General features: G+C 38.4%; 1 protein-coding gene across 3 annotated transcripts in view; it reads left to right on the top strand.

Annotated features, from left to right (window-relative positions):
- The window catches only part of svep1 (sushi, von Willebrand factor type A, EGF and pentraxin domain containing 1), a 145,704-nt gene that overhangs the window by 96,079 nt on the left and 35,776 nt on the right, over positions 1–13,849 (top strand). For all 3 annotated transcript variants that reach the window (XM_016997358.2, XM_062971841.1, XM_008120499.3), the window contains 9 exons: positions 175–294; positions 1,226–1,402; positions 2,541–2,625; positions 4,420–4,611; positions 6,493–6,660; positions 7,457–8,129; positions 8,801–11,595; positions 12,371–12,596; positions 13,020–13,175. In XM_016997358.2, coding sequence (XP_016852847.1) covers positions 175–294; positions 1,226–1,402; positions 2,541–2,625; positions 4,420–4,611; positions 6,493–6,660; positions 7,457–8,129; positions 8,801–11,595; positions 12,371–12,596; positions 13,020–13,175 — 4,592 coding nt within the window. The remainder of the gene's footprint in view (positions 1–174; positions 295–1,225; positions 1,403–2,540; positions 2,626–4,419; positions 4,612–6,492; positions 6,661–7,456; positions 8,130–8,800; positions 11,596–12,370; positions 12,597–13,019; positions 13,176–13,849) is intronic.

A 13,849-nucleotide genomic window follows, 5' to 3' on the forward strand; every position in this document is an offset into this window, starting at 1 on the left:
ATCAGATATGCTTGTCAGTCTCCTGTAATATGCATCTTGCCAATTCACTGACAAGCTTTTAGCACTTCTGCTAATAAAGCATATATTAAGTCATGTCAAGAAAATGATGATATAAGATTCTAGTGATTGTTAGTAATAAAAACTGTTGTTTTTTCACTTTTTCTTTTTGTGCAGATGTTGATGAATGTGCAGTTGGCTCGGATTGCGACCCACATGCCTCCTGCCTGAACACAAATGGTTCCTATATATGTACCTGCATTTATCCTTATAAAGGAGATGGCAAGAAGTGTACAGGTACTTGGACAGGAATATGAAATAATAGGGCAGGAATGTCAAATGAGATTGTCCCAGGTTGCCTTCTGTATAATCACAGCATAAATGCAATATGGCTATACTTCATTTGCTATTGATACTCATTTCTTTAGACCCCAGTATTCCTGCCTGAAAGAATAAGTAGCAAAATGTACATCAATTTGAAGTTGGATGGGAAGCTTTGCTGAATAATAATACTCTTTCTTCCAGAAAACATGTAATCATTGAAAAACCTGTTCTGATCATCGAATTACTTATTTATTTTAAAGCAGCAGCAAGTCAATGATAAATTTCCATAACAAAATTAACATACAATTTTCTTGATTTTTTAAAAAAAGATATGGTTTATTTAGACTTAACTGCTTTTTCAACTGTTATATACTTTTACATCAGAGATAGGCAGTATCTGGCCATATGTGAATCCGATTATTTTATTTTTGTGGCCCCCAGAGGATTCTGCCTTCTCCTGACACATATACCATGTGCTTATTAGCTCAAATCTTGGCTTAAAATAGTTGGCTGATGGTTTCTGCTTCCTCCTTAGTCACACTATGGCACCAGGCATCTGAAAGGTTTAAGTCTCCCATACCTGCATATACTGGTCCCAAGTCAGATCAAAGCTATGCACTCTTCCTTTAAAGGAAAAAAAGGGGGGAGTTGGATAAAACATGCTACTTATATTTAACATACCATGTAATCTAATGCTGAGTAGATAATGTTGTTGTTGCAATATTGTGGCAGTCTCTGCAAAGAAAATGTGGATAGAACTATTCTTTGAATTGCTCTTGTAACTGGGCCTTTTTCTCTTCCCACATTATCTGCTTAAATGTTGCATGATTTGTTTTCATTTTTAAGCACATGAGCCACACCTGATGTCAGTAAGCTCTGTTTTACCTTGTATCTGATTCTAAAGAACCAGTAAAATGCAAACATCCAGGACATCCTGAGCATGGCCACTCACATGGTGCCAGTTCCAGTGTTGGTAGTGAAATCAGTTTCTCATGTGACATGGGCTACCAGCTGAAAGGAGTGACTACAGTTACATGTTTGGAGTCTGGAGAATGGAGTCAGCTGATACCATACTGTGAAGGTATTGCTTTGTGGATGCTTATAGTTGCTTTCTAGACATTTAATGGCCAGGAAAAGCTTGATAATGATGATGTTTTTGAGGACGATGGTTACAGTGAGCTGTCCACATTTGCAGGTTTTACTTTGGTAGATTAGATTATTTACATATTTGATTAATATGGTCTCTAAGAAACTTTAAGTACACCTATGTGACTTTATGATCAATGTCCATTGGAATTGACCACAGAATTGTGCTAGAGAACTTAACATTTCCTTGAAAGGTGCTCTCTGAAATAGACAAATAGTTTTGATTTTTGTGTTTTTCCACTTTTCCTGTAAAGGGAGGGGGGCTTCTGCACCCTGACCCTATTGATTATGAAGGGTTGAGGAATGACGGTGATGAGGCACTCATAAACATCCATCCTTAGATGCCAGTTTTGGCTTAATAACCTGAAAATATAACTTTCCTAGTCTATCTGCTACAGGAACTATTTGGTTAAAGTCATATCTAGATTTTGCCCTTATCAATTAAACAATATTACTCATCACAAAGGACCCTGGCAGCCATGGTGCATGAATTCTCCGCACATTCTCCAGACTATAATAACCAGAATTCTTTAAACAAAATCACAAAAAGATAGGGGGATGGGAGCCTGTAATATACAGTATAATCCCCAGATCTGTGAGCAAATGCTCCAAGATCCCTCCTCCAAGTGGATAATAACAAATCCTATATTTCGATTATACTTGGGCCAGAAGCATGCCACGGAATTACTCTGGGGAAGCTGGAGAGACCCCTTCCAGGGGAGAATATTTTTAGAGCATGGATAAGTGAAACCATGGATATTAAATTCATGGATAAAGAGGTTATTTTGTATACTGTAAGAGGATGGGGAGTGCAGTGGATATCTTTGTTGCTCTTTTTCTTGAGAGCTGAATGGCAATATTTAGCATTCTTTTGCACTTCTGCCCATAATCCTGAGCTTTCTATTCTTCACTGAGGTTCCCTCTCCCTATTGCCCTGACACTTGAAGAGCTAGAATGTATTTGACCTTCAGCTATTCTATATTAAAATTTAGTCTGCCTCTCCTAAAAAGCAGGAGATTTTTTTTAAATTGCTTAATCAGAACAGTGTTTTACCATTTTGATTTTTCTTTAAGCTATTTCCTGTGGAATGCCAGCTGTTCCTGAAAATGGTGTGATTGAAGGCTCCAATTTTACATATGGTAACAAAGTTATCTATAGGTAGGAGATCATTGTGCATTTGAAAGTTGTTCTTGGCAAAAATATGTGGCAGTAATGGGAAGAGATCAGTTAAACTCTACTTCCTCAAAATTACTGAAAGAAACCTGGTTCCAAATGGTACATTCATGAATTTTGTATTTTTGTGGGAAGATCTGGGAGACATTAGATTTGACTGGGATATCTGTTGTTGATGCAATAATAATAACAGGGGGGAAACCAACAATTGGGAGTTTTGCACAAACTCAAAAATAATGTGTAGTACATTGCTAATTCATGAAATTTCTGTTCATATTCACATTCTCCCCAAATTCCTATTGGCATAAATTCCTATCCATAGAGGCTTTATTCCATGCACCTGATGAAATAAACTGAATCTGCAAATGCTTACACTATGAGTGCTTACTTCCATGTAATCTCAAAGGTGCTACAAGATCCCTTTGTGTCATGAAAATATGAAATTCGCATCTGCCAGTCAGTACTGGAATGCTTTAATCATTCTCTGTTAGATGGCTTGTAAACTATTTGTGGCACTGAACTACTGAGAGAATCTAGAATAGTTTATTTTGCTTTTGTAAAAAATATATTAGATAAAAAGATACAAAATATTGTACTTGATATGAATGGTGAACGTTATACTTCTGACTACATGCACCAAATACAATTAATGGTATGACAACCAAAACCACAGCAATGAACTCAAGAAAACATTGTCAAATAGACCATATTTGGATATTCTTTCTCAAGATCCCAAACTACAGTAACCTAGATCTCTTATATAATTGGAATCAGACAACTAATAACTAAATTGTACCCAATGGAGAGATGATAATCTGGCACATGGGCCAGAAATCTAAGGAACTGGGATGCCTTGGTAGTTGTAAGCATAGCTGGTGGTTGCAGATTATTTTGTGTGATGTGAGACTCTTCTACAATGGACATTAAAACACCGACTCATACTAAATTTGCTCCTGGCTGTCTTCATGACATAACTCCACTTTAGCTGAGGGCCCATTTACACTGCCCATATAATGCAGTTCCAAATGGCATTATATGGTCAGAGAAGAAACACATAATGTAATGTAACTGCAATGAACTGTATTACATGTGTCTGCACTGGCCATATAATGCAATTCCAAGTGGCATTATATGGTAGATCGATGGTGTCCTAGTTTTGTGGGTTTTACTGGACTGTTTTTTTAATCTGGCTTTGTCCCAGTTCAGCAAAAGGTGGGGAATGCTCTGGAATTTGCTTAAAAGTATCCCACAAATTTGGGGCAGAGCAGGAGCTGGATTGAGTATGATTCAGACCAGTTGACTGTCCACATGGGACTCTGCTGCCATCAACTTTCTCTGGGCTTATCAACACAGGAATAAGTGGATGGATTGTGCCAGTGTCACCCTTGTCACTGCTCCCTGTCAGCCACAGAACTCTGTGTGAGGAGTGACCCATCTTCCTACCTTTTTCCTGGTGGTGCTGTCTGAGAGCAGTGACAGTGATGTGGAAGGTGAGATGGTGATCCAGCAGGGCCAATGTGATCTTACAGTTTCCCAGCCTGTTACCACAGCAGATTCAGGAGATTGCATGTGGCTGCCTCTGGCATTTCCATTCCTGGCTGGCTCTTCATTTATCAACTAGTGGAGACATGACATAGTTAGAATCATAGTGCAGGAAATGTTAAGTATCCAGCATGTGATTAGTGGCCACTTGATTCTGTTCATAGTTTCTCTGAAAAAAATTATACTGGAGCCATATGTTTGTACATGTTTATAATTTCCTTTCTTACTTAAATGCAGGTGTGATAAAGGATACATTTTGAAGGGAGAAGAAAAAGCAGTGTGTCTTCCAAATGGCAAATGGAATCATTCTTCTCCAGTTTGTGAATTAGTAAAATGTCCCCATCCAATGAAAATAAACAATGGAAAATATGTCATGAGTGACACAACATACCTTTCAAATGTATCATACACCTGTGACACAGGATACAGGTAAACAAGCTACAAATCTGTTCTTTGGTAAAACATGTATCTACAAACTATGAGAGATGCTCATGGAAAATAATAAATATGGAATATGAGGAGGGGAATCTTTAACATATATTCTGTTTTTCAGGTAAATGTAATGCTCCTGAGAATTCATAGGGAGTTAGTCATCTTAACCAACATCTAATTCATTATTTAATCTTTAAGTATGTTTTAAAAGCTTTGCTAAGCAAAATCTGCAAATTATCATATGATCAAAAGACTTCTCTTTTTACCTTGAAGCCCAAAAAAGTCTTAATTGCTTTTAAATTAATGCTGCTTTTTAAAATCTAGAAGGCTCTGAAATACTCTTCCATTAAATATAGTATCTAAGAACAGATTTGTGTACTGCAATGATGCAAAGCTTTTAAAAATGCATATTTTGATTGTGATTCCAAAAAGCATGGCTTATAATGTAATTAGCTTCTGATCACTTTTTGATATTGAATATTCCTGCAGTACTTAAGTGCTAAACTGCCTGTACAATTTTAATAAAAATCCTGACATGTGGCTGCTCACTCTACTTTAGCAGAAGTTCTGTTTTGCTTTATAATACTTGTTAATACATTTGTACCGTCTTTAGTCCTGGAACAACATGTTGTTGTTAGTGTTATTTAGGTACTAAAAAAATAGCACGCGGCACAGCTCATGTATCACAATAATTCAGGATGACATGGAAACCATGGCTTATAAGAGAATGATATGTTTATGCAGGCAGACTGATTGCATCTGCTGTGCATAGAACAGCTCATCTTTATATTCAATAACATAAAGAGTTACCTTGGATCCCATATTTATTCATTTATTTTAAATTCTGCTTTTCTCTCGAATGATATCCAAAGATTCCCAATTTGAATGACAAGTAAACATATTGAAAATACTGGATAGCACAAAAATATTAAAAATGAATGAACAAGCACACCAAAAACATTAATTTAAAACTGTTGACAAAAGGTCAATTGTGTCTTTAGGCATTTCCCTGGCAATCAGAAACTACCATGTATGTACCCACCAATAGCATGCAACTTATACATGTTGGTTTCTTCCATACAATCCTGATTTCTACAGAATATTAATTTGGTGTGATATTAGAATGTACCCTATATCCCTCTTAAGGAATTTGGCCATATTTGCAACCATGAAACGGGGCATGTGGAATTTACCAATTTAACTACTGTGTGATAAAAGTGTTTATACTATGTGTGTGTGTATATATAGAGAGGGGGGGGGAGCCCCCAATGGTGCAGCAGATTAAACTGATAAACTGCTGAACTTGCTGACTGAAAGGTCGGTGGCTTGAATCCGAATAGCAGGGTGAGCTCCTGCTGTGAGCCCCAGCTTATGCCAACCTAGCAGTTCAAAATTATGCAAATGTGAGTAGATCAATAGGTACCGCTCCGGCGGAAAGGTAACAGCACTCCATGCAGTCATACCAGCCACATGACCTTGGAGGTGTCTATGGACAATGCTGGCTCTTCATCTTAGAAATGGAGATGAGTATACGTATATGTGTGTATGTGAGAAAGAGACCTACTCAGAGCCTCTTGCGTATAACTATGGCCCTTCTACACTGCTATATAAAATCCTGATTATGTGATTTGATAATCTGGATTATATGGCAGTGTAGAAGGGGCTTGTGTTGGCTGATATCCTTTGGGATAATATAAAAGGTGAATTTCTCTCATTTTAATGTTGAATACGGTGCATTATTTAAAATAATAAATATATACCCCGGATTGATTTATGTAATTGATTCATTCTCAATTAAAGGACTGAGAAAATACCACATTTGGATAGAAGTGATTTCCTTCTCTTCTAATCATTGTCCTTTTTATGTTTGTCTCATAGTTTGCAAGGAGCCTCTATGCTTGTGTGTGAAGATACAGCTAACTGGAGCAGTTTACCTCCAGAATGTAAAATTGTTTCTTGTGATCTCCCTCCTGTTATTAAAGATGCCATTGTAACTGGGAACAACTTTACCTTTGGAAACAGCATCACTTATATGTGTAAGGAAGGGTATGTAAATGAGCTCTACTAGATTAGAACTCTTAATGAATATACATTGCCAGTCAGTAGATAATAGTGGTGTGAATAATAGATTTTCATTTTCAAATGGAAAAATAGATAATTACATTATTTTATTCGCCTTCTGTGAGACAAGTGTTAAAAACAGTCCAGTTTTTGAAAACTATTTGCAGTTCAGGACTCACTCTGTGCAATAAATACATGTAGGATTTTCTATGCAGAAAATTTATGCACAGAAAAAACTTTCTTGCATGGAAAAAAATGCAGATTGCTGTGCAAGAAAATGATTGTAATAGGAAAATTGCCTTCTGAGTACAAATACAAAAAATGCACAAAAAAACCAACCAGATACTTTTGGGGGGGGGGGGGGTTAAGGTTTTTTTTGCACAAAAAACAATATTTTTTGGTCAGAAATGTTGTTTGTTGTGCACTTTTAATGAATAATAAGTCCTGTACTGTGAGAATTCTTACTTATCTAACATTCTCCTCATTAAGGATTAGTGACACCTAAGAAAATAAGTTTTCAGCCATTTTCAAATATTCATTTTCCTATCCGTACTGTAGAAATGACGGTAACTCAGAGGCTTTTTTTTTCTTTTGGCTAAATCTGTGTTTTCCAATATATTGTATTTATCCTGTGCATGTCTATTAATGAGGAAGGGGAGGAGGTATGTGAAGTTACCAAAATCCTCAGTGCTTTGAATTTCAAAGGTCATCCATAAGATAACAGAGGCTATCTGATAATTCCCTTAGGAATCTAATGCTAGTATCTTTTCCCTATCCACAGCTATACATTAATTGGTCCAGAGACTGTTGAATGTATGGCAAATGGCCAATGGGACTTTAATCACCAACAGTGTGTGGCTGTTTCGTGCGATGAACCACCACCGGTGGAACATGCTTCTCCAGAGAGTGGTCACCGACTGTTTGGTGACGAAGCTATCTACTACTGCTCTGATGGATACAGCTTAGCTGGCAATGCCCAGTTACTTTGTAATGCCCAGGGGAACTGGGTTCCTCCTGCTGGCAAAGATGTTCCTGAGTGTATAGCTGACTTCTGTGAGAGACCACTCTCTGTGTCATACAGCATCTTGGAATCCTCGAACAAGGCGAAGTTTGCTGCTGGGTCAGTCGTAAGCTTCAAGTGCATGGAAGGCTTTGTATTGAACACTTCTGCTAAGATTGAGTGTGTTCGAGGAGGGCAGTGGACTCCATCCCCACTGACTATCCAGTGCATTCCTGTTCGCTGTGGAGACCCCCCAAGCATAAGAAATGGTTATGCAATAGGCTCAAATTATAGTTTTGGTGCAATCGTGGCTTACAGCTGCACTAGGGGATACTATATTAAAGGAGAGAAGAAGAGGACATGTGAAGCGACAGGAACTTGGAGTGGCACAGTACCTACTTGTCATCCAGTGTCCTGCGGAGAGCCAATAAAACTTCCAAATGGACTTATTGAGGTATTGCTAAGTTCTTAAATTCCTGAAAAATTAATGATATTTGTGCATTTGACAGTTCAGAATATTTAAGTCTGGGGAAATGAACTTGAAAAATATTTTAAGCAGAAAATATAGTGTAATTATTTTTTTCAAATGAAAGTGAAAAGTTTTAACATAATAAGTAATGTAGTTATGGGAATAATTTACTGTCAGTATCAGACATTTCAAAAATAGATATGTGCAGTTCCATCCACTAATTTTAGCACTTTTAAGAACACACACAAACCAAATTTGCAGTAGTGTCAAATGGTACCTAAAAACTCTTGTTTTTTTCATTCACTAGCCATAAAGATGTTGAGAGAGGAAACAGGAATTGTCCCTACACACACACATGCACTCACAAATACAAATATACACCACTATAAATCTGCATGTTGCATAATTATATCTTTCAGTATTTTGACTTCAATATTTTCTGTTACCCTGATCCTATAGAAGTGATGAGTCATATCTTAAACTACATAGAGAAAACCTGATTTTTTCCTGTAAATTTTCTAAATGTTAAACTGGGGGTATCTTTGCAGTTTTTGAAACCAGACTTTTAAAGTCCTTAGACTGTCACAAGCAGTGCTACATTTGTTGCATTTATGATATCAGATCCATAACATTTGCTGCTGTGATCTGTTTTTCAGAACATAACGGGGCATTCCTTTGGAAGTGAAGTGAGATATCAGTGCAATCCTGGTTACCAGCTGATTGGGAGTCCACTCTTATTTTGCCAAGCCAACCGCCAATGGCATAGTGAAGTGCCTCCTTCCTGTGTGCTCCTCACTTGTGGGGAGCCACCTCCTCTCGAGCATGGATTCAGAAAGGGAAAAAGTTTTGAGGTGGGAGTTAAGGTCACTTTTGTTTGTGATGAAGGCTATGAGCTCATAGGAGATGCCTCTTGGGTCTGCCAGAAGACGGGGACATGGAACAAAAAGCAAAATCCCAAATGTGTCCCAACAAAATGTCCAGAACCACCATTAATTGAAAATCAGCTTGTCCTGAAAGAAATGGCTGATCAAGTGGGTGTGGTGCAGTTTTCGTGCAAAGAGGGTTTCATTTTGCATGGTGCCTCTATTCTGAAATGCCTATCATCACAGCAGTGGAATGATTCCTTCCCATCCTGCCAGATGGTACTGTGCCATAGGCCTCCTTATATTCCTTTTGGAGATTCTGTGGTATCTACTCTTCATTTTGGCAGCACAGTGACATACACCTGCATGGATGGATTTTTGCTGAAAGGAGTTTCTACCATCAATTGCCAAGAAGATGGTACATGGAGCTTCCCATTGCCAGAGTGCATTCCAGTGGAGTGTCCACAGCCAGAAGAAATTCAGAATGGCATTGTAGATGTGCAAGGCCTTACTTATCTCAGCACTGCACTATACAACTGTAAACCAGGCTTTGAACTAATGGGAAACATGACAGTTCTTTGTGGAGAGGATGGCCACTGGCTTGGGGGAAAGCCCACTTGCAAACCTATTGAGTGCTCCAAACCCAAGGAAATACAGAATGGCCGATATTCATATATTGACTTGCACTACAGGCAGACAGTTACCTATTCATGTGACAGAGGATTCCAGCTAGAAGGACAGAGTGTTCTGAGTTGCTTAGAATCAAGGGAATGGGATAGTGAAGTTCCTTCTTGTAGAGCTATCACTTGTGATCCTCCACAGCCTATTGAGAATGGCTTTGTGGAAGGGGCAGATTACAGCTATGGTGCAATGGTGATATACAGCTGTATTCCAGGATTCCAGCTCTCTGGTCTTGCCATGCAGACCTGTGAGGAATTAGGGTGGTCTAGTGTTAGTCCAGTTTGCCTTCCAACAGACTGTGGACTTCCGCCACATATAGATTTTGGGGGGTATATAACAATTAGCAGTGAAGAAAAACCTTATGGTCAGGAAGGAATATTGCAAGAGGGATTCCATACTGCCAGGCCACCTATTTTCTCTCTAATTCTTGAGAATCAAAAAGACATGCAAAGTTCTCCGAGGGCCATTAATACATTGCCACTCTCAGGCTATTTATATGGGACTACAATAATTTATAGTTGCTTCCTTGGCTATGAACTTTTAGGAAATTATGTGCTGTCTTGCCAAGAGGATGGCATGTGGAATGGTAGTGCTCCAGTCTGCATTTCCATTCAGTGTGAATTACTGTTGCCTCCACAAAATGGCTTTGTACATTTTACAGAAAACACCCTTGGTAGTACAGTGAAATATACTTGTAAACCAGGGTACAAGCTAATTGGCTCAGAAACACGAGTTTGTACATCTAGCAGGCAATGGAGTGATGCAGCACCAACCTGTGAGATAGTATCATGCACAGTGCCAAGCAAACCCATGAATGGCATAGTAAAAGGGGAGGCTTACACTTATGGGAGTGTAATCCAATACGGTTGTAATCCTGGATTTCAGTTAAATGGTTCAGAGAAGAGAACATGCCTGGCAGACCAAAAATGGGATGGAAATGAACCCATCTGCATTCCCATTTCCTGTGGACAAGCCCCCAATTTAGAGAATGGCCAAGTGACTGGAGATGAATATACATTCCAAAAATATGTTGAATACAGCTGTGGGGAAGGTTTCCTGCTGGAAGGTGACCAAAAGAGAGTCTGCCTTGCAGATGGAAGTTGGAGTGGGCACCCTCCAGTGTGTAGAGCAATACAGTGCCCTGCGCCACTGAAACTTCTTCATGGGGAAATTAGTGGATCAGAATTTGGCTTTGGGAAGAGTATTGTATATCGATGTGATGAAGGTTATGTGATCCAAGGTGCATCCTCACTTACCTGTCAGGCAAATGGTTTCTGGGATAAAGAGGTTCCGTTCTGTGAGCCCGTCAACTGTGGGCCTCCTGAGGACATTGCTCATGGTTTCCTGAATGGTTCAGTCTTCAGTTATGGGAAATATATAGAGTATGTCTGCTTTCCTGGCTATGAATTACATGGAAGTCCAGTGAGGCGATGTATGTCTAATGGCTTATGGAGTGGAAAACCCTCCTCATGCCTGCCTTGTGAATGTCCTGTGCCAACCATTCAGAATGGAGTAATTAAAGGTAACAGTTTTGGCTGTGGCAAGAAAGTTGGGTTTGAGTGTCTAGAAGGTTACAAACTGCTGGGGCCTTCAGAAATCACCTGTGAAGCTGCAGGCAGATGGAGCTCTGGCTTCCCGTACTGTGGACTGATCTCATGTGGGCCTCCACCAACAATCCCCAATGCCTTTATCAACGGGAGCAACTCTGTAGATCAGAATGGCATACTTTATAATTGCGAAATGGGCTTTGTGATGCAAGGGAGTTCAGAACTTACTTGTACAGAAAATGGAGTCTGGAGTAAGCCATATCCAAGCTGTATATTACTGACCTGTGGTCCACCTCCTTCTGTACCTCATGCTGTTGCTTTGGGAGACTCACAAGCCTATGGGAGCAAAGTCCAGTACAGGTAAGAATAATTTCTGTTTGTATTTAATATTCAGTTGAATACTAAACTAAAGAGTTTTCAAATATTCTTTACATATTTGTTAGAAAGAGTAACAGTGGTGAATGTATACTCACTAAGGATGCAGAATTTTGTCATTGTGTTGTTGAAGGCTTTCATGGCTGGAATCATTGGTTTGTTTAGTTCTTCTTCTCCATGGCTCCAAATGGTAAAGTTGTCATCCACATATCTGAACCATATAGTGAGCTTTTTTGGTGCTGTTTCTAGAGCTTGTTTTTCAAACTGTTCCATGTAGAAATTTGCTATGACTGGGCTGAGAGGGTTCCCCATGGCCACTCCATCTTTCTGTTCATAGACTTCATTGTCCCTCTGAAAGTAGCTTCTGGTGAGGCAATGGTGAAACAGGACTGTGATGTCTTCTGGGAAATTCTGGTTGATTAGTGCAATGATGTTTGCTACCGAAACCTTAGTAAATAGAGACCCCATATCGAAGCTGATCAGTATGTCCTTGGTGCTGAGCTTGAGATTGCTGATTTTTTTCTATTGTTACTGTCAATTTTGTCATTGTTATTATCATCATTACCACCACCACCTTGTTTTATAACCTGACCTTTACCAAAAATAGAATTCAAGGTCAGGAATGAGAGGAGGAATACACTGGTTCTGGTTTTATTTTAAAATAAAATAAAATGGAAATACTAATTGGAGAGGATTTTGATTTCCGATTTTCTGAATTGGCCCTATTGTTAATGGCAAAAGTTTGCTTTGTGTGTTACAGATGTCTGGAAGGTTATGTGATGGAGACAGAAATGGATACATGCACCTGTCAGGAAGATGGACATTGGTCCCTTGATATGATTTCTTGTTGCCCCCAAAAATGCCCCCTGCCAGAAAATATAAACAATATAATTATCTCTGGAGCTGAATTCACTGTGAACAAGAGCATTACCTTATCATGCCCAGAAGGCTATCTTTTAATTGGTGCAAGAAACTCAACATGCCAGGTAAATATATAGTTTTAAAAGTAATTGTCAGAGATTCTATGCATAATGTTGCTGTGTGTAGTCAAATAATTTCTGACTTATAGGACCCAAAGGCAAACCTGTCACAGGTTTTTCTGGGCAACATTTGTTCTGATCAGTTGGCCCTTGCCTTCCTCTGAGGCTTAGAATGTGTTGCCCACACAGCAACAACAGTATAGATCCCTAAATTCATTGTGCAGTACTTCCTCTTGGTTTCTGTAAAGATATGTGTGTGTTCAATTAATTTGGAAAAGAGAAATAAAAACCTCACTGTAGATATAAGGTCTTGCATACATGTTAAGGAATCAGAATCTGATGGATTTTATATTGTATTTGCTATTTGCAATTCTGTTTGTTCTTTTTATGCCACTAGCAAACCTTGAATATGCCTTCTCTTCTTTTTAGAATGATGGCAACTGGATGCCATTGTTTTCAAGTGATATCTGTGCACCTGTGTCCTGTGGACTACCTGAATTTCCAGACCATGGGATTGTAGTTGGCAACAAATACAACTACAAAGACACCATTCTTTATAAATGCAGCTCTGGTTATGAATTAGATGTGAGTCAATGATACCAGCTTTATAGTGTACTGATAAGCAATAGATAACATAATAGATCAGAATGAAATTTGTTCAGATCTCTTATGTGACTCATGCTTTTTTAATATGGCTTCTTCTATGCAAATCCAGATATAAACTAGAAATATGTCATACGTGAAGGAGGTATGCTTGTCTTATTTGCTGCTCCTGGCCCATTAACATTCAAGTAGGGTTCAGCCTGCTTTTATATATTGGAAAGAATTAATATACAATACACACATGTGCCATTTAAAACTGGCATAGCATGTGTTTATTTTGCATCCAGAGATGAAGACCCCAAATGATAACATTGGATTGAGATCTTGCTCTTAATTACAGTTCTGCATCTTTCAGAACAAAAGCATCTGAATTAGGTAGTAGTTATCATAGACAATGTGTTCTGTACTATTTCCATTTGTAGATAAGCAATCATATTTTTGAATTTGTTGCTATATTTAAAAACACTTCAAGAAGGAGACTAACACAACAGGAGAAGACTAAGGAAAAGTTTTTTGTGTCTTAGCTGTTTGAATTTATGAAGAGTTTTTTGAATGAGAAAATATTAAGAACTCATATAATGACCAACAATTCTACATGCCCAGGATTCTCCTGTATAATCCTGTTGTTTATATAATAATATATGTTCTAAATTACG

This window comes from Anolis carolinensis, chromosome 2 (genome assembly GCF_035594765.1).
Source record: "Anolis carolinensis isolate JA03-04 chromosome 2, rAnoCar3.1.pri, whole genome shotgun sequence".
NCBI lineage: Eukaryota > Metazoa > Chordata > Lepidosauria > Squamata > Dactyloidae > Anolis > Anolis carolinensis.